The sequence below is a fragment of the Dromiciops gliroides genome, chromosome 1 (genome assembly GCF_019393635.1).
Source record: "Dromiciops gliroides isolate mDroGli1 chromosome 1, mDroGli1.pri, whole genome shotgun sequence".
Classification (NCBI taxonomy): Eukaryota; Metazoa; Chordata; class Mammalia; order Microbiotheria; family Microbiotheriidae; genus Dromiciops; species Dromiciops gliroides.
Window position 1 is genome coordinate 513,368,838 of NC_057861.1, and position 27,879 is coordinate 513,396,716.

Here is a 27,879-nt window from a genome sequence, read left to right on the forward strand (position 1 = left end):
TAACATCTTGAAAAAAAAGAAAAAATGGTCGATGTATGGCAGGTAACCTAGTAGTAAATCTGAGATAAGTTATCTCCTACTCCTGTTCCTCTCTGCTTCCCAAAGACCCAAGTAATTTTAGATTGAGGGCTAGAAGGAAGTTCAGGGACCATTTTATAGAAGAGGAAATGGAGGCACAAAAGGGTTAGGTGATTTACCCAGGGTCACACATCTAGTAAGGGCTGCTACTGCTCAGGTCCTGGGCAAGAATCTCAGCTCAGGCCTTTTTTCCCCACACATTTGAGCTAAAAACATTCCCATACATGGGAAGCCTCCGCTAAGCAGCCATCCGATCTCGTCCCATTCCCCAAAGCTCTGTTCCTGAAGCCCCAATTCCATTCGTTAAGTGAAATTAGGCATCTAGGAACCCGCCAGTCTTTGCTTCACCGCCGAAATCATTTAGCCAGCTAGGTAGCCGGCCTGGAGTCAGGAAGGCGTGAGTTCGAATTCGATCTCACTTGTTAGCTGTGTGTTGTGACCCTGGGCAAGTCACTTCAGTCTCTTAATCTGTAAAATAAGCTGGAGAAAGAAATGGCCAACTACTCCAGTATCTTTGCCAAGAAAAAAGATGGGGTCACGAAGAGTCGGACACGACTGAAACGACTCGACAACAAAATCGTTGAAATGTATTCAATTAACAGGAAAAACGGGAAAATAACGAGACACAACTTAAAATAATAATCTTCCACACTTCTTACTCCAGCTAAAATAGAGCAAACGTCCACGTCAGAACACCGCGCCAGACGTAGTGCACGACAACCTTTAACATCCGGTCTTTCCCGGAACCCATTTTACCAGGAAATTTAGATTAGTCCGGAAACCGCTAAGTTTGGGCCTAAAGAGTTTCCGTAGCCAGGAGGCTGTGCTGCGCTTGCGTGCTGATGTCTGAGTGGGTTTTCTCCTGAAGCGTTACTGTGAAGCGCTGTGGATGTTACCAGATAGCTTGGACTCCACGCCGAAGTCCTCAACTGTAGCTGCGTTGGAATCTGGGGGCTTCGCTATGGCTCAGACGGGGGTAATAAACCTTAATAACGAGGTGAGTGGCAAGAGATCCTGGCTTCCTGCGGTGATGGACGAAGGGCCAGCGGGACTGCCGCCTTTCTCCCGGCTTTTCTGAGGGCCCGCGATTGGCGATGGGGGGCCCAGGGCTCTGCGCCGGAGCTGATGCTCCTCAGTTTACTTTTCTGTAAAACAAGAGCATTGGATTAGATGACTTCCGAGGTCTCTTCCAGGCCCAGGCTCCTTTCCCAGCCGAAGCGGCCGGCACGTTCTCTCTTCTCCCCGGCTGCTGAGGGTTTGCCGGGGGTCTTCAGTGATGGAGAGTGGGCATGGAGGGGGGTCTCGGTCCTAATTCCCTCAGAACAGGGAGCGCTCAGTCAGTAGTCACTGACGCGGGACAGAGATGACGGCCTGGAAGGAAGGAATGAGGAAGAAGGGGCGGAGAGCCCTGTGGACTGACCAGGGAAGGAATGAAAGGTACCTGACCCTCGTGACATGTGTGGTTCCTCTCCACCTTTAAAGTATATACCCCGGACAATATGAACAGTGTCTTGCCTAACTTTCTATTTTCCTCGGCACCCTAGCACAGTACCGGAGCTATCTGACCATAGAAAACTCCTGGAGAAAGTCAGTCTATACCAGGTGAATTCTCACTCCATTTTAATGCCTCTGCAATCAGGATTAGACGTCATCATTCAAATGAAACTGCTCTTTTCAAAATTACTAGCGATCTTTTATTTTTACAGGGACTTTATTAGTTGAGGCAACTCCCCCTGGGAAAATTCTATGATTGCCCAACAATTAAGTCTTGGAGAATTATCTGAAATGACTTGCTCAAGGTCACAAATCATTGTGTCAGAGGCTTGCTCTCAATGTTCTATGCCTTGCTGTCTCTCCCCTGGGGTCAAAAGTATATAAATATTAAAATGATACAGATTATCAAAATGATTTTAATGAAATACTTTGTATCACTTCTGGCATAGGGAAATAAATTTTTTTTGTGGGGCAATGGGGGTTAAGTGACTTACCCAGGGTCACACAGCTAGTAAGTGTCAAGTGTCTGAGGCTGGATTTGAACTCAGGTACTTCTGAATCCAGGGCCGGTGCTTTATCCACTGCGCCACCTAGCCGCCCCCACAGGGAAATAATTTGACATTGGTATTTACTTCTCCCTCGATGTACATTTCTTGCTAACATGTTTAGCAACGGGGAGAGAAATATTTAAACTAAAAAAAGAAAAACCTATTGAAAATGTTATTTTTAACACCATAAATATATGGTAAACCAAAATAGATGTGGTGATTTTATTTGTTTAGCTTGGTAAAGCATCAGAGTCTGCCAAGGGATTTATTATCATGGGAAAGTAGACCTAGAACCTGAAGTGACCTCTGAAACCATCTAGCCCAATCCCCTCATTTAGCATATGAGGAAACTGAGACTCAATGAGATGAGAAAAGAAGACATATGTCAGTAATACTTGTTCTCTTTGCCAGGCATTCTCTTAAGACTATTTACCATCATGTCATTTTTCTGTTCAAGAATCTACAGTAACCTATTACAAACTCCTCTTTAATGCCCTCCATAGGATCTCTTCATTCTACCTTTCCAACTTTACTCTCTACCCATAAGTGTCCCTCAGTATTCTGTCCCGGGCACTCTATACTTCTTCACTTGGTCATCTCATCTGCTCCCATGGATTTAATTACCATTTATCTCATAATGATTGTGAAGTCTACTTATCCTACCCCAAACTGTCCTGACCTTTAATCTCCCATTCCAACTGCCTTTCAGACATCTTGAACTAGATGCCCTTAAACTCAACATGTCCAAAATTGAACTCATTATTTTTCATCCTAACCCTCTCCCACTCCCATTATTATAGAGGGCAACAGCATCCTCCCAGCAGTACAGACTCATAAGCCAGGAGTCTTCTGTACCTTCCCTGCCCCACCCCACCCCACCCCCCCAATCTAATCAGTTGCCATGGTCTGTCAATTTCGTTTTCAGAACCTCTCTTCCTCTGACACTCCCACCTCTCTAGTGCAGGCCATCTATCACCTCACACCTAGACTATTGTGATAGCCTACTAATGGATCTGCCTGCCTTACTTCTCTTCCCAATCCAATCTATTCAAGCTACTAAAGTGATTTTCCTGAAGTGCAGGTCCAACCATGTCATACCCCTATTCAGTAAACTTCAGTGGGTCTCTAGTGCCTCCAGGTTCAAATACAAAATGATCTGTTGAGCATTCAAACTCTTCATAACCTAGCCCCTTCTACTTTCCAGTCTTCTTACACCTTACTTCCTGACACCTATTCTCAATCTAGTGACACTGGTGGCTGTTCCATAAACAAGACACTCATCTCTAGGCCCCAGGGCATTTTTCTTTGACTTTCCTCTTTGCATTAAACACTTTCCTCTTCTGTTCTGATTACTGAACTCTCAGTATTCCTATAAGTCCCAGCTAAAATCCCATCTTTTACTGAAAGCATTCCCCCAAATCTCTTAATTCTAATGCCTTTCCTTTGTTAATTACTTCTTATTTATCTTATATGTAGCTCTTTTTTGGTATATATTTGTTTACATTTTATCTCCTCCATCAGATTGTAAGCTCTTTGAAGGTAATGACTGTGTTTTGCCTTTTTTTTTTTTTTTTTTGCTAAGCACAATGCATGGCTCATAAAGGCACTTAATAAGTGTTTATTGATTGCCTGTTCTGTGCAAATAGATTCCTCATATCTCATACATAGTCTACTCATTTTTGTAACCCTTTGCTGTTGCTATTTTATTTGTCAGGGATACCTTTCCAAAAACCTACTAAAATCATTTTTTCTCATCCTTTCCAGGTCCTCTTTGAAACATATGAGACATGATCCCTGCTGTAAGGGAGCTTATATTCTTAATTGGTGAGAGAAAACACAGGCATTAGGATATAAATTTCTAATTCGAATGCCCTGTAGACTTCTTTAATCTAACACCCTCATTTTGCAGATGAGAAACTAGAGGGCCAGAGAACATCAGTGGCTTATCCAAAAATCAAGCAAGGTAGTAACAGATCTGGGACATAGACTAGACTAGCCTTTTAATTTAAATTCATTATTTTTTCCTGAAATTCTTTCCCTCCTCATCTTCACCTCCTGGCTTCCCCAACTTATTTCAAGTCCCAGCTGAAGTCCTTTTGTAAGAAACATTTCCCAGTTCTCCTTAGTGTTATTGTCTAGAGCAGTCTTTTGCCTTTTTTTGTTTGTTGACCAACTTCCAGTATAGCACAAAGTGTTTGTCTGCAAATACACTGATTGTTGCTGCTTCTAATTTCTGGCACCATTTATGCTATTCTTAGCTGCTAACCATTCTCTCCTTTCTCTCTTATCTCTATCTCCCATATTTCTTATTCATTCATTCATCCATTCATTCATCAAACATTTATTAAGTGCAGGTTGTTTCAGACATGCTAGGAATTGTGGGGTGAGAGGACAGAAATAAGTTTTAGCACTAGCTGGATTTGGCCATTGTCATCCAGGAAAAGCCTCTGAAAGTCATTGTAGTTTAGATCATAGAACATTAGAACTGGAATAGGGCCTAGAGATTACTTAGTCTGTACCCTTCAGTTTGTATTTGAAAAAATGAGGCACAGGACCATATTCTGAACAGCCGGAAACAGGCATTTCTTAAGGGTTCACTATATTATCCAGGCATTGAGTCAGGAAGAATTGAGTTCAAATCATGACTTAGATGTTAACTGCGTGACCCTGCGCAAGTCTTTAACCTCTCTCAGCTTGTTTCCTCATTTTAAATGAGGATAAAAATAATCCCTACTTCTTATGGTTGTTCTGAGGATATAAGATAACATGTAAAGTGCTGTGTGAGCTTAAAATGCTATATAAATGCTAACTATAATTAGAAATCTCACTTTTGAGTAAATAATATATTATTGTACTTGGAGGAATGAAAAACCTGGATCAAGAAAATCTTCATATAGTTTTCCATACTTCTAACTTATGGCTTTAGTCTTCACCCAAATCCATTACTAGGAAATAAAAAAACATAGCAGTAACTCAAATTTACATAGTACTATGAGAATTTCAAAACACTTTTCTGTTAATAACTTTAGAAATAGTGCAATTATTATTACTTTCTGTTTATAGGAGAAGATAGAGAAACTCAAAGGTAAAATGCCACCTTTGGTTATTATCATACAAATATTAATTACCCCACAGTGATTTTGAATCCTGAAAGCCTTAACTCCAAGTAATTTGTGAAACTTTTTTCATTAGGACTTGATGCCTCTTTTTATTGAAGATAGAGGTTTAGTATAAACCTAGCTTCATTGAGCCTCAAAATATCTGGACTTAAGCTTGGACTCTGCTACATAAATCTTGACCCTAGGAAAAACAGTTCATCCTTGAGCATATAATTTAATGTCTCTGAGCCTCAATTTTCTCATCTGTAAGATTAGGAAACCAGATGTTCCCTAAGGAAAGGTCCAGTGCAAAAATTTTATATTTTACCTCACAAAGATAATAGATATTGTGCTTAGTTACCATAAACATTATAAATTCTAAGTTGCTTTTACCTCTTGTGATGCATGCTATTACCAGCTAATAAATATAAAAATTTCCTTTGGGCATATTGTAGTTTATCCTAAGTGAAAATATTAATGATAGTAAGAGAAAAAGAAAACTAGAAAAAAAAGGAAACTGAAATAAAGCTTTGCATTTACCCCTCAATTCAGTTAACAATGCCTAATCAACATTTTTATTTCACTTAATATAGCCTTTTTTCCCATCTGTGATGGTTTCTGGGCTGCTGATGTTTCTACAAGACCATGAAATGAAGACTAGTTTTTGTTTTTAAAAAAAAGAGAGTAGAGGGGCATTGAGGTTCCCATTCATGTATTAAATTAAAAACCACTATGAATTGTTAAAAGGGAAGAAACCCCAGGTCCAAAAAAGGGGACCTGGAATGAGCCAGAGTCCAGTCACAGGTTAAAAGATTACAATTGCATTTATTGCCTTAGATGGAGCTTGCAAACTGGAGCAGTGAGACAGAGTCCATATCTGTTCAAAGCTCAGTTGAAAAGATGAGATACTTATACCTTTCAAAGGAAGGCAGGGAATTGGACAGGTCCTAGAGAACAATGGAGCAGGGAGCCCTTTCCCAAGGGGAGATCCAGGAAGCAGGAGTGAGGGGTTCCAGGTTACCTAGCTGTAACCCTTTGATACACAAATCAGAAGGCCTTCCTGGTGATAAGCAGGCTTGAGCACCAAGGGTAAGATAAGAGGATGTCTCAAAGAACCCATAAAACAAAATGTGTCTGAGAGCCCCATAGCCAACAGTTAGGGGAATCTCTAAAGATAAGGATGTCTCTTGAAGGTCAGTAAACCATCAAATAGCTCAGGGTCTGCTTCAAAGTTAATATAAGCATAATTGGCTTCAGAGTTGCTGATTTTCTGCACATCCAGTTGGGTTTTTACTCTCGATCACTCCAAAGGATTGTTGGTATGTCAAGCAGCCCTCAGTATCAGAAGCCCTCCTGATTGGCTAGTTGTTGTGCCATTCCATTGTCTTGTTCCCCTGTGAAAAAAGGGAAGTTCTAGCATACTTAATTGGTTAATACAAGCATTACAGAGCCCATGTTCACACATGTAAGCAGCCTATAAATTTTGGTGGTTTAACCTTAAGATTAACATCACAACTTTTTTGTTGCCCTTTTATTTACTTTGTAACAGCTTCCTAGGATTTGATTTTTTATATAGTTGCCATTTTTTTTTGGCTTGGAGGAGAGGAACAGGAGTATCATATTTAGAAAACACCAAGAAGAAAACTTTGCCCTCTAAACTTTTATAACTTGTCTGTCAGTTTTCAAGGATGTATTTGGTACAGTGCCAGGTTTGTAAATGAATAATCTCAATTTTGATCACAACTCTGATTAAGTGGAATCTTTTGAGTGCCTCTTGTTTACATCAGGGAAATAAGGCATAAAAAAAAAAGATTATTAAATTTTTATTTCTCCATATAGCTTCTGGAGAATACCTTCGTCATCCAAATTATTTTCTAAAGGGGCTCTTACATTATAATAAAGCAAGTAAAATTACTATTAATTAAATGTTTAATTGTTTTTACAGTTACTGTATTTTAGCTTTTAAAATTTTACTATTGCATCGGAGTAGTTTTGTCTTCAGTTCTGGGTGTCACATTTTGTGAAGGACACCAATAAGACTGGAGTGTTTCTAGAAAAGAATACAGATTGGTAAAGGATCTTGAGATCATATCATAGGAGGACTGGTTGAAGGAACTTGTGATATTTGTGTGTGTGTGTGGGGGGATTAGCAGAGATCTGATACTTGTTTTTAAATACTTGAATAGCACTCAAGCAGTGGAGATATCATATTTAGGCACACATTCAAGATTCTTCACAATCTCCTGCCACCATATCCTTTCAGTCTTATCTCACACTACTTTGATCCTTATAGTCTGTGCTCTAGCCAAAATTGACTACTGGCACCCTCCATTTATGCCCTTTGATTTCATGCCTCTGAGCCTTTGCTCAGGCCTTTCCCAGTTGCTTGGAAGTCTTCCTCTAAAAACACTCACCATCATTTTTTAAGACCCAGTTTGAATGCCATGTTCTTTATGAACCCTTTCCCAATAATCTTCACCATCTGGAAATGAGTTTTACATGTTTGTACCTTTTTATGTATTATGCAATTCTGAATTTTATTTTCATTATTCATCCAAGTGTTCTATTCCCCTAATAGAGTTCAAGATGTGTGTAGGCATCTTTGTCTTATTTAATCTTTATATTTCTCCCAGCACCTTGTATAGAGCTTTGTATACAGCAGACACTTAAAGGTGCTTTTTTTTAATGGAATTCTAATATGGTAGTTTATAAGCAAAATTCATTTTCGATCTGTTGGGTGCAAGTTTCCAATCTTCCTCCTGTGTTGTAATTCTTGAATCTTCATTCTATTAAGAAACAATTCTTGAACGTGTGTGTGTGTGTGATGGTACATACTTTGGCAGTCTGGGGAAACCTATAGAGACATTTTCAGAGTAATGCTTTTAAGTGCATAAAATAAAATGCATAATATTACAAAGGAAACCGATTGTATTAAAAAATATTTTTAAAATGTTCATAGAGGGGCAGCTAGGTGGCGCAGTGGATAGAGCACAGCCCTGGAGTCAGGAGTACCTGAGTTCAAATCTGGCCTCAGACACTTAACACTTACTAGCTGTGTGACCCTGGGCAAGTCACTTAACCCCAGTTGCCTCACTAAAAAAAAAAAAAAAGTTCACAAAGTCCAGGGTAAGAACCTTTAATTTAGAGAACGGTAGTTAGTCATAGGATTAGGTGCTAACAGTGGCATGGGGGGAATTAGTAGGAAAATATATTTTTTCTATTCTTCCTCTTTTAAACAGCAATGATTTGAAGGGCCAAGGAAGGAGTTGAAGCAGTGTAACTGAAAGAAGTACTTTAAACCCATAGAAGTTACAGCCTACCCATAAGGCTAATATTTTTATTGTTATTTGCAATTTGCTGGATAAAAACATCTTAAATTCTATTTATTTCCTATGGGAAAGTAAAGAGGAAAATGACGTGGCTTGCTCCATATAGTCTAAGACAAAACTGGTATATTTGTGATTGTGCAAACCTAACACATTAATAGATGCTTGTTTAAGTAACTTTAGGTGCTTATGGGTTATAAAATTTCCATGATTACCATTGGGCAAGTTTTCTACTTGGGCCTTGAGTGTTTTTCTGAAGTAGTAAATATTATTTTAGAAAACTAGTTACTTCAGAATTACATTTTAAAATTTCAGCTAGGTGGCAGCACACATTCACCAACTTGTGCCTTAGCTAAGTATTTTATCTTCTGTTCCAAGTATGATTTTGATTGTTTCTCATCAAAAATATGACTTTAATATTTCAATGAGAATACTTAAAACTACCAATTAACATATGAATAGTTATTGGGTACACACAGGGCCTTGCCCACAAGAGCCACTTAATAAATTGTGATTGAATGAATGTACTAATAGTACTTTTCTGTCACTGGTATAAATTAAATGTCCCAAATTTTGAAAACATTTTTAAACCTTTGACTATCTCCCCTCCTACCTTCTTCCCTATTTTAGTCTTATTTCAGAAACTGTTCATGGCCTTGGCACCAGTGGTTCCAAACTTTCTTAGTACTCTTTTGGTAATATTTTCATGTATTTCTACTCCCTCCACCAAAATAGGATAAGTAGTTGTGTTATTAGTATTCTTTGATTAAGAAAATTCAAAATGACAAAGTTATAGTAAGTACAGTTTTATTTTGGATGCATTTGTAATTTGTTTGGTCATACCAGTGCATTTGTGATCTGAAACCTGAAGTTTGTGAGACACTGCTTTAGAGACAAAATCCACAAAAGGACCCTCTAATAAAAGCCATGGCACAAATACCTAAAGTTTAGGCAACAGACCACAGGAACTAAAGGACCTGAAGTTAAATGGGTGGAAGAGGGAAGAAGATGCAACTTTGATCTTATAGATTGAGACTTGATAGGATGCATTGGACTATAGCTCTGGATGGATAGATCTTATTTCTGAGAAAAAGGATAGGTAAAGATGTTGGGGGGGGAGTGGCGGGGAGCTGGCAACTTTTTACTTTTGAATACTTCTAAGTGTGTTTTGCCTTTAGGCCCTATATAATAATTCTTCAAATACTTGAACACAATTATCATTCTCCACATCCCTCAAATCTTACCTTTTCCAGATCAAACATTCCTATTTCCTTCAGTGGGTCTTCATAGAGCATGGTCCCTAGAGCATATTCCAGCAAAACTATCATTTCCCTTTTCTAAGTATATCTTCAGATCACATTAACTTTTTTTTTTTAACCAGTACTGAATTTGTATGTACTAAAGCCCTTTAATCTTTTTCAAGTGGCCTCTTATTTAGTCATATTTCTTCCCACTGTTTGCTCTGGACAGCAAAATAAAGAATTTACTCGTACCTGAAAGGCTGTCAGCATGGCTGATAGATGCCCAAATTTACATAAAGGATACATATATTTAACATTCTGGATTAAGCTGGTGTATTTCCATTTGGCCTATCATGCTGAAATTTGACTCCTGCTCTGGCAATGTGGTAATGGAAAGAAAGCTGACCTTGGAATCAGAACAATCTCTGGATTGAGACCTGGCTTTGACACTATATTTCACTATGTGACTATGAGCAAGTCACTTAATTTTCTAAGACTAAATTACAGACATGCTCTTCTTCTGCAATAGTAAGAAAGTATTTCTATTCTGGGAGTTCTATACACTGGTGAAATCAAAGGTCTAGTTCCTTGGTCAAACAAACTCAACAACAATAATAAAGAAAACCACTTTATACCTACCCAACAATAGAAGAAATATTAATGAGACTTTGGACAGGTAGGTGGCACAGTGGATAGAACACAGGTCTGGAGTCAGGAAGGCTCATCTTCCTGAGCTCAAATCTACTTTCGGATGCTTAGTAACTGTGTGATTCTACACAAGTCAGTTAACCCTGTTTGCCTCAGTTTACTTATCTGTAAAATGAGCTGGAGAAGAAAATGACAAATCACTCTAGTATCTTTGCCAAAAAAAAACCCACATGAGGTCAGAAAGAGTCAGACATTCCTGAAATGACTGAACAACAACAGCAAGCCTTTACATTCACCGTATAGTCAAGGAAAAGTAGAAATAAATGATTGCATTAAGGTAATCTTTCAGGTGATAGATTCAAATAGGTAGAGGGTAAAAATCATTGTAATTAAAATAACTTTACTATCTCATTGCTTCAGGAACTCCTTCTGCCAAACTATAACTACAATTACATCATTATTAAAGAATGCCTGTCCCTCCAGTATACTGTTAGTGGAGTTGTGGACCATTATGTAGAGCAATTTGGAACTATGCCCAAAGAGTTATGGGGCTGTGCACACCCTTTGACACAGTAATACCACTACTAGGTCTGTATCTCAAAACAGATCATAAACAAGGGAAAAGGACCCATAGGAACAAAATATTTACGGTAGCGCTTTTTGTGGTAGCAAAGAATTGGAAATTAAGGGGATGCCCATCAACTGGAGAATAGTCAAACAAGTTGTGGTACATGGATGTAATGGAATACTATTGTGCTATAAAAAATGATGAGCAGGCAGATTTCAGAAAAACCTGAAAAGGCTCATATGAACTGATGAAAAGTGAAGTGAGTGAGATCAGGAGAACATTGTACATAATATCAGTAACACTGTGTTATGATCAACTTTGAACAACTTGGGGGGGCGGCTAGGTGGTACAGTGGATAAAGCACCGGCTCTGGATTCAGGAGTACCTGGGTTCAAATCCTGCCTCAGACACTTGACACTTACTAGCTGTATGACCCGGGGCAAGTCACTTAACCCCCATTGCCCCACCAAAAAAAAAAAAAAAAAACAACCTTTGAACAACTTGGCTCTTCTTAGCAATACAATCTGAATGCAGATTGAACCATACTATTTCTACTTTGTTGTTGTTTTTCTTTTCTCAGGTTTTTCCCTTTTGTTCTGATTCTTCTCTTACAACATGACTAATGCAGAAATATGTTTAATGTGATTGTATGCATATACCTATATCAGATTGCTTTCTTGCTTGGGGTGGGATGAGGGAGGGAGAAAAATTTGGAACTCAAAATCTTATAAAAACAAATGTTGGGGCAGCTAGGTGGCGCAGTGGATAGAGCACAGCCCTGGAGTCAGGAGTACCTGAGTTCAAATCCGGCCTCAGACACTTAACACTTACTAGCTGTGTGACCCTGGGCAAGTCACTTAACCCCAATTGCCTCACAAAAAAAAAAAACAAACAAAAAAAAACCCCAACAACAACAAAAAAACAAATGTTGAAAACTATCTTGACATGTAACTGGAAAAAATTCTATTAAGATTGGGGAAAAAAATTTCCACTATGAATCCCTTAAAAAAAATAATAAAACCATGAGTTTAATTTATATTCAATTTATAACCAGATGCCTTCCTAACTTAAGTTCTAAGCATCTTCCAGATATTTTCATTGGATTGCTTTTTGTGTTTTAAAGATCTCCATAACCTAGCCCCTTCCAACCATTCCGTTCTACTTAACTCCTTACAACCCCTTTACCCCCCATGTGTTCTATGATCTAGTGACACTGGCCTCTTTACTATTCCTTGTAATAAACACTCTATCTCCTGACTCATTATTTTCACTTGTCACCCATGCCTGGTTCTCATTACCCTGTCATGCCTGCCTCATAGATTCCTTTAAATCTCAGCTAAATTATCAGTTTTTGTGAGAAACCTTTCCCAGTTACCCCTTAATTCTAATGCTTTCTCTTGATTATCTCTGATTTATTTGTATATAATGGTTTACATGTTGTCTTCCCTCTTAAAGATTATAAATTCCTTGAGAGCAGGGACTATCTTACCTTTCTTTGAACCCTCCAGTGCTTACCATTGTGTAATTTAAGATTCTAAATGTGGATTCTAATCTGTTCCCCCAGTTTTGGGGGAAACTGACTAAAATCACTGATAAAACAAGTTTAGGTTTTTAAGGGTTTATTGAAAAAGAGAAAGAGAAAGATTGAGAACAGAATTCCAACAGCCTGGCATTCCTGTCTTTCCTCAAATTTCCTGTGAAGTCCTCTGCCGCCGCCACCACCATCAAGTCAGGAGCCCAAAAGAGACAGAGCTCTCCTCGCAGGCCCTCTTTCCTCCTTCCTGTCTCCTCCCAGAAAATAGGAGGCTCCTCAAGTTGATTGGCTGGTAGCCTTGATAGACAGCACCCATGAGCAAACGTCACTTCCTGACGTCAAGGAAAAACCACATGGCCTTGCCCTCTGAGGCATTCTCCTCATGGTGGAGCTTTCCAATAGTAAGTCTCCAATAGGTGGCATCATTCCAATCATTACACCATGGTACCTGACACTTTAGATACATAATAAATTGTTGACTGATTTTGTGTTTTGGACTTGAGGACATCTCAGCTTTGAAAATTTGGGCTTTAGTCTTCTTTCCCCTTTTAGGCATATGTGATGTTTAAAATCTAAATTGTGGTCACCTTAAATTAGAAGTCCTTGGGCATTAAACATTTATTAAAGCATACAGATATTCCCATGGAGTTCAGAAAGTTAAGAAAAAAAGCCTCATTAGCCTAGAGTTCCAGCCTGGTCTGGTCTGGATCTTCCTCAAGTCCTATGCCACAAGCCTGCTTCAATCACAAACTCTCTCCAGGAAACTGATTGTGAAAGCTTTTTATAGGTCTGGAACAGAGACGGTCCTTACACACTGCTTCATGTCGATTGGTTGGCATCATCCAAATCCATTGGTTCTGAAGGTGTTCTCAAGGTGTGATTACAATCCAGTTAACTTGAAGTAGGCTAATCAGCAGTTAATCACTCTCACTTGATTCAATCAGTCTAGATTAATCTCCAGGTGGGTCTTTGAGTATCTGTTTCATCACGAAACACTTTAAATAACATGTTTTTTTCCTACTCATTCTAACTAGCACTTTGGCGATAAGTTGTGTCAATTCGTTCTCAGAGATAGCTAATTTGGGGTTACTTTTATGGAGCAGAGAATTCCCTATGTCCTTTTCTTCTCTTTTCCTGTGTCTTTTGCTGTACCTAAGGAGCTGTTCCAATTTGGAGAGCTTTTGTTCTTGAAGTTAGGCTTCTGTGCCACTCCTTCCCCCTAAAAATATTTACCCTGCATCTGCATTGAGTGGGTGTCTAGCTCTAGCAAAGGCTAGTGGTCTTCCTCTTTTACCTACATTTTGATAAAAATTTGCCTTTTTTTTCTTTTGAAAAAATTTAAACAAAACAGAAGTAAGTTTTAAACATAAGTATATAGTGATGTTCTCATAATTATTTTCAATTTGCATTTATAGATTTTTTTTTTTTACCTAGAACTGATTGGCTCATTTTTAGCTGGGAGAAGGCAAGGTGTTCTGAGATTTCTGGGCTTTCTTTTACACTTTCCAAATTAATTCACTAAAACACCTTATTGTGAATGGAAAACCACTGTCTGGGATACAAAGACTGACAAAATAGTTTCAAGGAGGGCATTCTCCTAGGGAAATATACCCCATATGTCCTGAGAAAAATTGTTAATTTGAGGGGAGAAAATACTCCAGGAACTGAGGAAATCATGGAAATCTTTATCAGGCTGGTGACCTAATTAATGGTGGCCCTTGTATCAAAAACTTAGGCACATGAGCAAAGAGTACATCTATTTATCTTCATCAAAATCAATTTGTCAGAAGATTTAGCATATAGGCATCTTGAGGTACAGGATTAAAATGAAGGAAAAATCCTTTTTTCCATTAAGCTAGATTCTCAGATACAATAAATTCTAGGTTAAATAAAATTTTTCAGGGATGAGATATATATTTGTTTCTTTGCTTGTTTTAATAGGAGAAGGATAACTCTTCATTCTGTTATTTACCCTCATTGTACTAAAAACTTTTGCATTTTTAACTCTTGGATAGAAATTCTAAAATGCATCACAGCCTTCCTATCTTTAACAGAGCATACTGAACATAATTTAACTTTTTCTCAATGACTCTTAGTCAGACTATCATCTTTGCCTATACAGTGTTCACAAATGACTAGTTTTAATTTTAGTTCTGTTTTCATATTTTTTTCTCTTTCCTTTCTATCAGTTTCCAGTTTTCCATGTTGCCATTTTACTATATTTCTTGTCAATATACAGAATGCATGCACAGTCCTGTAAAACTGCCTTTAAAGTGAAATTTAGCAAATCTTTCATTTATATTTTGCTGTTTATAGTTTGTTGTCATCTTGGAAAGTAGATGGACAAAATTTTTAGAAATGTGTGTAATGTAAGAATAAATGGATGATCCTAAGATTAGAATATATATTTTTTGTTCCATCTATTTAGATTCTTATTTTTTTCATAAGTTTTCTTGTTCTCCATTTTGTTCTAGATTGGTAAGGTTATCAGAGAGCTAAATTCTACATGGGTTAGGTTTTTTGTAGTTACATTTAGGAAATACAAGGATGTCATGGTCAAGCATAAGTAAATAATTTGTTAATAGGATCTCGTAACACTGCCAGAGGTAAATGATCTCTTCAGAGTCATAGTTCTGTGGAAGAGAGAATCAAAAACTGGATAGATCTTTAGAACTACAAGAAACATTAGAGATCACCTAATCTATCTCCCTCAGGAGAAAAAACTGACAGAGAACTAAATGATCTATCCATAGTTCACCAACTAGTAAGTGGAGGACCGGGCATTAGAATCCAACTTTTTGATTCCAGAGACTATGATCTTTGTGCAATGTAATTATCATCAATAAAGCAAACAGTTTGGGCAAAAATACGATTGAAGATAAAAAATGGGTCACAGTACCAAGCATATGTAGCAAATAAAACACAATGCCCTTATTTTCAATTACAGAATGAAAATACATTGGAAAATAGTATTTTACGTACACATTTTCAATTTGGGGGCAACTTTATAGGACTCTATATCCTGTATATTGACAAAAATTGTAGTACATAATGCTGAAATGCATATATTACAGCTATTCCTTGTAAAATATAACACATTTTATACTGTACTCTATTATAATCTGTATTATTATTATTATTCTGTAGTCTATTCAGATACAAAACTGGGGTCTAAAAAAGTGTCAGGCCAAAATAGTAGGTTAAATTCAGTAAAATTATACTCAATACCGTGAAATATTTAGGTAAAAGTTGTTGTTGTTTGTCCTTTGTTCTAGAAGAGGACCATGACATCAGGGTGATGTCATGACTTGCAATGAATTGGATTTAAGTAAGGGAGGGCTATATAAGGTCACCAGCCTCAGTCTCTCATCCAGAGACATCTGGGTCCAGTGGCAAGATATAGATCAGGATGACTAGAGATGGTCCCAAATGTTTAAGGCAATTGGGGTTAAGTGACTTGCCTAGGATCACACAGCTAGTAAGTGTCTGAGTTGAGATTTCAACTCAGATCCTCCCACCTTCAGGGTTAGTGCTCTTATCCATTGTGTGACCCAGCTAGGCAAGTCACTTAACCTTGTTTGCCTCAGTTTCTTCATCTGTAAAATGAGCTGGGGAAGGCAAACCACTGCAGTATCTCTGCCAAGAAAACCCTAAATGGGCTAATGAAGAATCAGACACAACTGAACAACAACAACCCCTCACACAATATAGAGCACTGTGGTGATTAAAAAGTTTGAGACATATTTTGGGGGGTAAGGTAAAAGTAATCAAAAGGGAAAGAGGGTAAACATAGTTAAATGATATTTCATATTGTAAAACCTAGATTTTAGTGAATTGCAAACTTACTTTTAGTTAGCCTTATGGTGTGGCAGTAAAAAAAAAAGTTCATAGATTTAGAGCTACAATAAACCTTAGAGAACATCTAATCTTAAGCATTTCATTTTACTGTTGAGGAAACTGAGATTGAGAGAGTCAACCAAAGTCACTCAGTAGGTGGCAAAGCTTATATTTGAAACCAGGTCTTCTGATTACAAATCATTTTTTCTTTCTATTATATTACTGATCTTTGCCTGCATTTTTTCAGTCTTAATATTCAAAATTAGAGAATTGTTAGAACTTGTGTATTTAGTTCTGCCCAGATCAGACTTCATTTAGAGGACTGTATTCAACTTGGGGTATATCTTAGGAGAGAAATTGCCAAGGAAGGACAAACCAGGATGGTAATTGAAGAAGTTAAAGAGCTGAAGATGTCTATTGGTTAGAGAAGACTGATGAAGGACATTTTTACTGTAATTGAAAAGTCATCTTGTGAGAGAGGGAGTCAATTTTGGTTTAATATAAGGAAAAATGTTGGAAAGGATTTCACTGTGACAATTGGAGTGACTCCACCTGCTGGAAAGTTACTGTAGGAAAGCTCCACCATGAGGAGAAGGCATCTGAGGGCAAGCCATCTGGCTTGGAAGGTCAGTTTCTTGGTGTCAGGAAGTAACATTTGATGTTTCTGGTTCAGACAAGAGGCTTCTGGGAGGAGGAAGGAAGTGTTGGGTCCTTTTTGTTCCTGACCTCGCCATGGCAGGTCGGGTAATGAGGTCTCTCAGAAATAGTTAGATTTTTACCTTTCTCTCTGATTATTAGATCCTAATGCTTTTAAGAAATGCTTAAGGGGGGCAGCCTAGGTGGCACAGTGGATAAAGCACCGGCCCTGGATTCAGGAGGACCTGGGTTCAAATCCAGCCCCAGACACTTGACACTTACTAGCTGTGTGACCCTGGGCAAGTCACTTAACCCCCATTGCCCCGAAAAACAAAAAAAATAAATACTTAAAAGTCTAAACTCTTGCTAAAGCTTCTAATTTATTGGCAACTACTCATTAGATTTTTAGACAGTATAGCTAGATAGCAACTTTACATCATATTGATGAGAAAATAGATCTTTTAGTATTAGAACATCCTATCAATTATAGCTGTCTGAAATTGAAATGGTTTCTCTTAATAGGTAGTGATTTTTCATAAATGATTTTGTTTAAAGAGAAACTGGATCAGTACTGTTTGTTCATAAAGCTCAGGTAGATACTGGACCCGGTGACCTCTAAAATCCCTTTCAACTTTAATATTCCATGTTTCTGAATCCCAGTTTCCTTGGTATGTGTTTGCTTAACAGAAAATTCAGTTGGGAGCAAAATTATGTAAATATGAACTTCTGAGTGCACGAAGTTAAATATAACCACTATACATATAGAATATGTTCAGATTAGAAAAGAAAAATTATATGAGAAATAGACAAAATAAAAACAACTTATAGGGGTGGGGGTACCCCAGGTAAATCACTTGTTGAGATTTCATAGTAGGGATTCATGAATCAGCAAGATGATTAGACTAGATGACTCAAGTGAGATGTTATGAAAGTGAGAATATCTTTTCATATCCTTATGCATATTTAATTCCTAATCAAAATAATTGCTTCAGTTTAATAACTTGAGTGACATTTTTTTTCCTTTTTATGTATCTTCACAACTCTTTATATAATCAGGATAGCATGTTTTTTAAAGTCCTGAGTTGTTTTTTGATCTCTTTGGAAAAATAAGTTTTTCCAGTGTTTTTTTCCTGACATTTTTTCAGTAATTTTTGAGTTATCTTCCATTTAACATTAGGAAATTATTCATAATATTTATGTAATTTTTCATCTTTGAGAACAATTTGTTTTTGAAGAATCTCTTTTAACTAGTCAGGAAGAAAGAGAGAGCAGATGTTACCTTTTTATAGCTGTAGTTCTTAAAATAAGGTCCCGGAACCGCTAAGGGTCTCCAAGATCCTTTTAGAGCATCCTTAAGAGCATAACTATTTTTACAATAGTATTAATATATTTTAATTTCTAATATGGTAAATCTGTATAAATATAACCTACATAAATGAGCTATTTGAAAGATCCTCAGTTTTTAACAGTGTAAAGAGGTCATGAGACCCAGAAGTTTGAAAATCAGTTCCTCATGATAACCTCTTCCTCTTTATGGACAAACAAGTTATACATTGTCTCCTATGGGAAGGAAGAGGTAGGGTTGTAAAAAGTTGTACTTTGAAGGAAACTAAGAGAGTCTTACGTGGCAAGGGAGAATCAGTCCCTTCTAGATATAGTAAGGCAGAGTAAAATTTCACTTCCATATCAGATATATATTTTTATACCACAGCTATCTTTCCATTAAGAATGGAGCAACTTGAGTTTGTTTTTGTTCTTTTAATGTCAAGTTATGCTTTAATTGTGTGGGATGTTATATAAACATTTACTCTTTGACCTCTGCGTTATTTGAAAATTATTATCTTGGGACCTGTATAGATACTTTTGCATTCAGTCTTGTGAAACATGACAGTTTTGGGGAAGAAAATAGTTCAGAATGATTTCTGTCTAAAATTATTCAAATATTGGAAGTATTGGCATTCCCTGACAGATCTAGTAAGAGTTCTTTAAAAGCATATAAAATTTCAGATTATTCTTTGGAAGATAGAATTCTGAGAAAAAATATTTCTAGGAACCTTTCCAGTGCTTTTAAAGTTTCTAGAATTGCCACATCATCATTTGTGCTGTATGAAATGCAAATGAGATGTCCACAGTGCTTTTCTGAAGCAGAATAATAAAAGTCAAAAGTACTGGTGGCTACAAAAGAGTTTTTCTTATTAACATAATATCTGCTAATATACTATGTACTTTTTTATTTAAACCCTTAAACTGACTTTTTCCTAACTCAGAATAATTTATGTGTAAGTGTAGTAGTAGGTCCCATATACTAGTCAAAGGCTCCCATAAATAAAACACCTGGTTCTTAGTTTTGGTGGTCTATGATAATGAAAAAAATATGTACCTTAACTCGTACCTTACTTTTAAAGGACTATAGTATTGCCAATGCTAAAAAAACAAAACCCCAAAACCTTGCAATTTCCCACTATGCTGATTTCTTTAAATTTTTTATGGATATTTGATTTTTCTTTTCCTTGTTCAAATAATTCAGCAAGTTCTAAAGTATATTGAATCCTCAGTTGAATTTAGATCTGTTTTTGAAATTTACAGTTCTATTACTTAAGGGTAATGTACTAAATGAGAAATATTACTCTATTATGAATAAAAACACAAACTTCTCTTTCACAGTAGAAAATGATGCTACTGATAGTTACTTTAAATGTGACTGAAATTATTGTTGCATATGGTATAGTCTTTCCACTTTATTCTTCTCCTTAATATGGTACATTTATTGTGAACAAAAAAGCTAAGATTAATCCCACTTGATTTAGTTCATATTATTTCATTAAAACTTAGAGTTTAGTCAGCCAGCTTTTATTAATGTGCTGCTGTGTGCTCTGTGGATACAAAAAGAATTATGCTTAGGGGGTTAGCAGGAAAGGTCTTTCACAGTGGTAGGCCCTGGGAGCACAGTGTGCAAACATCATAGGCTACACCTTAGAGGTAGTTGCATTGGTGGTGGCAGCAGCTGTTTCCAGAGTTCTCAAACTACTGAAGGTGGGGTGGGGGGTGGGGTGAGGGATCAGGCAACTGGTTCGAAGGAGATTGCATGGGACCCTTTGCTGGTGCTGGCTTCAGGACCCAATTGCATTGACCATACACAATTCCAGGTCACAGTTCCAGGACCAAAAAAGTGATAGCACTTGCAACAGTAGGGGGGGGGGGGGCGGGGGGGGGGACGACAGTTTGCAGTTCTAGGGCAGAGAGAGTAGTGTGTATGGACACTCAGGGAAGAGTTGGGACTCTAGTCTCAATTCTAAGACAGGAGGTTGTCAGGAAAGGCCTGTCTCATCAAATTGGTGGTGGGCTCTAGGAGCACATTGCAGGCAGAACAGGCTCCACCTTGGTGGTGGCTGCATTGTCTGCAGTAGCAGCTTTGGGAGCTCTCAATCCACAGACTACCAATAGCAACTGCCGGACAGTGCGATACTTGGTCCCAGTCCCAGGATCAGTAGGAGTGATAGCATTAATGGCTACAGGGTAACATGGTTCCTTTTTTGGTAAAGACCAGAGCACAGGCTGGAAAAGCAATGACCACATCTGTCGTTAAAGCATACCACTTCAGAAACACCAAAAATCTAGACTCCAGAGCAAGTTCTGAAAATAGCAGCAAGAAAGATCTGAAGCTTGGGGCAATGTTCTATGACGTTTAAAAGGTTTGAGAGACATAATTTCTGGGTAATGAATCATTTTATTAATAATTTTAGCATTTTAATAAAAGAGGTCAGTGGCACTTTTAAATGCCAAAGACCCTCATGGCAGTGGGCTCAAAGCTTTTATGCCCTTTAAATAGTGGGTGTTCCAGAGGGTGACAACTCTAATTGGTTAACAAGTCATGAGGGAGAATGATTATTGCGATGAGAGATTGGACCTATATTAATGAACTTTGATTATATCATTTACTTGTAAATTACCCCCAGTCTTGGGTAATTTATTCAAAAATATATTCAAATAATTTAACCCCACCCAAACCTGAGTAGAGCAAAATTAGTTCCCTACCTTATATCAAATTCTTTGTACGGTTGGATAGGATCTGATCTGGATTAAAGAGAAGAAAGTTAATTCAACTTTCAGAGATTGAGTTTTGAAATGAGGACTTTAGGACTTTGAAAATTGAGGGAGGGGGGAGGCTGTCGATCTTCCCAAATCATTGGTAATTAATAATCATTTCTCTCAGGCCCCATTCCTCAGAAGCATAGACCAACTTTACATAAAGTTAAAAGTCAAGAAATAAGCCAGGAAAATGAGCAAACGGCAACAAAATAACCAGACCATAAAAAGTTACTGTGGTGACAGGGAAGATCAAGACATAAACTCAGATGAAGACAATGAAGTTAAAAAAAAATATAGCTACATGCAGAGCCTCACAGAAAAATGTATATTGGTCATAGGTTCCCTTGCCCCCCCCCCAAAAAAAAAATCCTGGAAGAGCTCAATAAGGAGTTGTAAAATCAAATAAGAGAGGTAGAGGAAGAATTAGGAAAAGAAATGAGAATGATGCAAAAAAATTATGGAGAAGTCATGTCTGAACAAGTTGTGGTATATGATTGTGATGGAATACTACTCTGCTATAAGAAATGGTAAGCTTAATGATCTTAGAAAAAATGGAAAGACTTGCATGAAATAGTGAAGAATGAGATGTGTAGAACTTTTAGGCAAATGTGCATTTGGCATTCAAGCAACATGGCCAGCTCATGAGAGTTGTGCTCTCTGCAGTTCAACTTGGTAGTTCAGCTCAAGAAAGAACCCGAGTATCTAGTACTTTATGTTGAATCCACAAATTACTTACTGAAAGAAATCCTCGAATGAAAACTCATAGGAATATTATAGCCAAATTCTAGAGCTACTAAGTCAAGGAGAAAATATTACAAGCAGCCAGAAAAAAAAACAATTGAAATATTGTGGAGCCACGGTGAGGATTACACAGGATTCAGCAGCTTAGCCATTAATGGATCAGAGGGCTTGAAATATGATTCTGGAAGGCAAAGGAGCTAGGATTACAACCAAGAAGCACCTACCTAGCAAAACTGAGTATAATCCTACAAGGGGGCGGGGGGGGGGGGGGAATGTTAATGAAATAGAGAATAAAAGCATTCCTGAGGAAAAGATGAGGGCTGCATAATTAATTACAAGACTGAAGAGAACCTTAGAAAAGAGAAATGAAGGAGAAATCATAAAGGAATCAATAAAGTTAAAATATTTACATTCCTACATGAGAAGACGATAAATTTTAATGCCTAAGAACTTAATCATTGTTAGGGCACTTAGAAGGAGTATTCATATACAGAGGGCATGGGTGTAACTTGACTGTGATGGAAGGATTTCAAAAAAGAAAATTAAAGGTTGAGAAAGAGGGATACACTGGGAGAAGGTGCAAAGTAGAGGATAAGGAAAAAGATATATTAAAAAGCCATGAAAGGAAAGAGCCTTTCCAATGGAGGGGAAAGTGGGCAAGTAGAGGACAATCTTGAACCTTGCTCAAAAAGGTAGCAACATACATACACAGTTGGGTATAGAAATCTATCTTACCTTTCATGGAAGTAGATGGGAAAGGTAACAAGAAAAGTGGAAGGAAGCTCATGGAAGGAAGGGCAGTGTAAGGGAGGTAGTGGCTAGAAGCAAAACAGACTTTTGAGGAGGAACAGAGTAGGAAAATACACAGTTAATAATAATGTGAATAGAACGAACTGACTGATAAAATGGAAGCAGATAGCAGAATAAGTTGAAAAACAGAATCCAGTAATATGTTTGTTTACCAAAACAAAATAAAACAAAACACATTTGAAACAGAAAGCCAGCAAGTAAAAATAAGAGGCTGAAAGCAGAATCTATTATGCTTCATCTGAAGTCAAACAAATAAACATGGGTAGCTAATGGTGATCTCAGACAAAGCAAAAGCTAAAATAGGCCTAATTAAAAAGAATAAGCAGGAAAACTACATGTTGCTAACAGGCTCTATAGGTAATAGAGTATTATTATTACTAAACATATAAGCACCAAATGGTATAGCATCCAAATTCTTAAATGAGTTATAGGAGGAAATAGAAAAATATATTAGTAGGCACTTTCAACTTTCCCCTCTCAAAACTAGATAAATATAACCATAACATTTTTTTAAAAGATAGAAATTAAGGTAATGAAGAGAATTTTAGAAAAGTTAAATATGCTAGCCCTCTGGAGGAAACAGAATTGGAATAGAAAGGAGTATACCTTTTGTCAGCTGTACATGGCACCTTCACAAAAATTGACCATATATTGGGGCATGAAAACCCCAGAACCAAATACAAAACCCCCAGAAATATTAAATATATCCCTTATAGGCCATAATCCCCTAAAAATTGTATTCAATAAAGGGCCATGAAAATATAGATTAAAATTTAATTGGAAATTAATAATCCTAAGGAGTGAGTAGATCAAAGAACAAATCATTAAAAACAATCATTGAAGGAAATGATAGCAGTGAGATAATACACCAACATTTATGAGTTACACACAAGCAGTATTTAGGGGGAAACTTGTATCTCTAAATGCTTGCATCAACAAAATACAGAAAGAGCAAATCAGTGAATTGGGTATGCAACCAAAAAAAAAAAAAACAAACTAGAAAAAGAAAAATTAAAACTCTCCAGTTAAACATAAAATTGGAAATCCTGAAAATCAAAGGTGGGATTAATAAATAAATAAATTGAAAGAAAACCACTGACTAATAAATGAAATTAGTAGCTGGTTTTATGAAAAAAAATTAATTTGATTTTTTTTAAAAGAATGAAGAAAACTAAATTACTGTAGTATCAAAAATGAAAAGGATAAATGCACCATCAAGGATATGAAATTAAAGCAATTTGAGGAGCTATTTCCCCAATTTTATGTCAATAAACCTGACAGTCTAAGTGAAATGGATGAATATTTACAAAAATATAAATTGCTTAGGTTAATAGAAGAGGAAATGGAATACTTAAATAACCCTATCTTAGAAAAATATTGAAGAAGCCATCAATGATCTCCCTAAGAAAAAATCCCCAGAACCAGATATAGGCACAAGTGAATTTTACCAAACATTTAAACAACAATTAATTCCAATACTATATAAATTGTTTGGGAAAATTGGCAAAGAAAGAGTCCTACCAAATTCCTTTTATGACACAAATATGGTGCTTATACTAATCCAGGAAGAGCAAAAACAGAAAGAAAACTATAGACAGATTTCCCTAATGAATAATGATGCAAAAATTTTTAAGAAGATATTAGCAATGAGATTGAAGCAATATATCACAAAGATCATACACAATGGCCAAGTTGGAATTTATACCAGGAATGCAAGGTTGGTTTGATACTGGGGAAACTGTCAGCATAATTGACTATATCAATAACAAAAATCATATGATTGCGTCAATAGATGCAGAAAAAGCTTTTGACAAAATACAACACTCATTCTTATTTAAAAAAAAAAACCTAGGGGCAGCTAGATGGCGCAGTAGATAGAGTACTGGCCCTGGATTCAGGAGGACCTGAGTTCAAATCCGGCCTCAGACACTTAACACTTACTGGCTGTGTGACCCTGGGCAAGTCACTTAACCCCAATTGCCTCACCAAAAAAAAATAAGTTGCTTTTTGGCAATGATTCAATGGTTAGAAACTTTAAAAATATTTCGGGGCAGCTAGGTGGCACTGTGGATAAAGCACTGGCCTTGGATTCAGGAGGACCTGGGTTCAAATCCAGCCTCAGACACTTGACACTTAACTAGCTGTGTGACCCTGGGCAAGTCACTTAACCCTCATTGCCCTGCAGAAAGAAAGAAAGAAAGAAAGAAAGAAAGAAAGAAAGAAAGAAAGAAAGAAAGAAAGAAAGACAGACAGACAAAAAACCTGGAAAACATAGGGCTAAATAGAACTTTCCTTAATATAAGAAGTAGTATAGCTCTAAAACGATCCTGTGATATCTGTAATGGGAATAAGCTAGAAGCTGTCCCCTTAAGAGCACAGGAAAAAAGCAAGAATGCCCATTATAACTATTATTATTCAGTATTGTTCTAGAAATACTAGCTATAGCATTAAGTTTCTCTGATAAAGGCTTAATTTATCAAATATATAGAAAACTGGGTCAAATTATTAAGACTAGAAGTCATTCCCCAATTGATAAATGGCTAAAGGAAAAGAACAGGCAGTTTTCAGAAGAAGAAATCAAAGTTATCTATAGTCATGTGAAAAATTGCTCTAAATTACTATTGATTAGAGAAAGCTGATTAAAACAACTCACACCTATCAAATTTGCTAATGTGACAGAAAAGGAAAAAGAGAAATGTTAGAGGAGATCTGGAAATTTGGAAATTTGAATGCTCTGTTGGTAGAGTTGTGAACTGATCCAACCATTCTGGAAAACAATTTGGAACTATGACCAAAGGACTATAAAGCTGTGCATACCCTTCACCCAGCAATACCACTACTAGGTGTGTATTCCAAAGAGATCAAAGAAAAAGGAAAAGAACCTATATGTACAAAAACATTCATAGCAGCTTTCTTTTTGGTGTCAAAGAATTAGAAATTGAGGGAATGCCCATCAACTGGGAGTGACTGAAGAAGGCGTGGTATATGATTGTGATAGAAATACTTTGTCCTTTTTACTTGAAGATCAATGGCACTACAATGTCGAGGTCAAGGTACAGTGTGTTAGTTGTGACCAGTTAGTCCAATATGAGCTCAGAAGACCCTACCATAAGTCAGACACAAATAGTCTATTTGAACATTTGAGGTGGAAATGTTTCTAGATTTGCATATCTCAAGATTGATGGAATACTATTGTGCTATAGGAAATGTTGAGCAGGATACTTTCAGAAAAACTTGGGAAGACTTACATGAACTCATGAAAGTGAAATGAGCAGAACCAGAACACTGTATGCAGTAACAGCAATATTATACAATGATCAGCTGTGAAAGATTTGGCTATTCTCAACAATACAGTGATCCAAAACTATTCTAGAGGATTTACGATCAAAAATGCTATCCACCTCTAGAGAAAGAACTGATGGAGTATGAATGCTGACTTAAACATACTTTTAAAAAATTTTTCTTTATTATTTTTTTTAATCTGTGTTTTCTTTTGTAGCAGGACTACTATGGAAATGTTTTTCATTACTGCACATGTATAATCTATATGAGCTTGCTTGCCTTCTCAAAGGAAAAGATGCAGGATACAGGGAAAGAGTATGGGACTAAATTTTTTTTAATTAATGATAAAAATCTTTTGTTTACATGTAATTGAGGGAAAAAAGTAAGAAATACAAAGAATATGAAAGTCATTATCTTAAAAGAACAATCCAACAGGTAAAATAATATGAATATATAAAATAAAGTATGTAAAAAGTAAATGCTAGGTATCAGGGGTAGATAGTAGCAACTGGGATAATCAAAAAAGGCTTGGGGCGGCTAGGTGGCGCAGTGGATAAAGCACCGGCCCTGGATTCAGGAGTACCCGAGTTCAAATCCGGCCTCAGACACTTGACACTTACTAGCCATGTGACCCTGGGCAAGTCACTTAACCCCCATTGCCCTGCAAAAAAAAAAAAAAGGCTTGAAACAAGTTAGAAAGTCTAAGTGGCAGAGGTTGATTAGGCAGTACCTTCCAGGCATGAGGGTTAGCCTATGCAAAGGCATGGAGAGAGAAAAGTGCCCACAACAAGTATTCCTTGGGAAATATAATACTGATAATGAGTCATCAATGGAGACTAATAAGGGACAGTCTGATAGAAGAGGGAGAGCCAGAAGACAATTGTCTTGAAAACCAAGAGAGGAGAAAATATCTGGCAAAAGAGGGTCATCAGCCATGTCAGTTAAAGCAGATAGGTTGAGAATAATGAAGACTGAAGAGACACCACCAGGTTTGGCAATTAAGTAAGTAATCGTTGGTACTAATAACTAACAGGTTTATATAGTATAATGTTTACAAAATGCTTGAGGTATCTATAATGTATCTATATAGTTGTGATACATTGATTTCTGAAGTAGAGAAAAAGGTTTTGCATCTTATTTTTACATGCCAATTATACCTTTAAGTAATTTGAACTGTCTAATTTGTTCACACCATTTGAACATGATCATTAAAATAGTTACAAGCTAAGAAAGAATTCTTGTCTTTGGCATGCAGTAAAATACATGATGAAGCTTTCCTTTATCCAGTAATGACACAATGCAATGCTTCTTAAGGTCTTTCCCATGATTAGAATATAACCGTGGACTAGCTCTATTAATATCCAGTACAAATTATGTTTAGTTTAGTAAAGTAGCAGGGTCTGCCAAGTGATACATAATCATGGAATCATAAATCTAGAGTTGGAAGGTACCTAAGGCACCATCTATCTATTCCTTCCTTTCTCACCCTCTTTTTATTAGATGAGGAAACTGAGGCCCAGAGAAGTGACTTGTCATATCTAGTGAGGTCACTTAGGAAGTAGCAAAAATATGAATGCCCAGATCTGTGATGACTCTAGAACTAGTACTTTTTCCATTATACCATATTGCTTTCCCAATAGATTGTTAAACTTGCAAAATCGGTAAGTGAAAATACAGCATTTGCTAATGTGTTTGAGTAATAATGCCTCTTTTGTTGTCAAATTAGTATTTTATTAATTTTTTTTTTTGCCTTAAAAAAAGTCCACCAGGATTGTAAAGCTTCCTGTGAAATGCGTTATTTGCTTTTCCTTTGAACTTAAAGTTAATATAATTTTAATTTTTTTAGCAATTATGATTACATAAACATAACTTAGTATATAAAACAATTCCAAAAAAATAATTTGGGGGGCAGCAAGGTGGTGCAGTAGATAGAGTTCTGGGCCAAGAGT

The 27,879-nt window shown here is 36.9% G+C and overlaps 1 protein-coding gene across 6 annotated transcripts in view; it reads left to right on the forward strand.

Moving 5' to 3' along the window:
* Positions 1–905: 905 nt before the first annotated feature.
* The window catches only part of SRFBP1 (serum response factor binding protein 1), a 102,927-nt gene continuing 75,953 nt past the window's right edge, over positions 906–27,879 (forward strand). For 2 of the 6 annotated variants that reach the window (XM_043979265.1, XM_043979261.1), the window contains exon 1: positions 906–1,075. In XM_043979265.1, the coding sequence (XP_043835200.1) occupies positions 968–1,075 (108 nt within the window). In that variant the 5' untranslated portion in view covers positions 906–967. The other 4 variants (XM_043979262.1, XM_043979259.1, XM_043979264.1 and 1 more) reach the window with 4 other exon arrangements.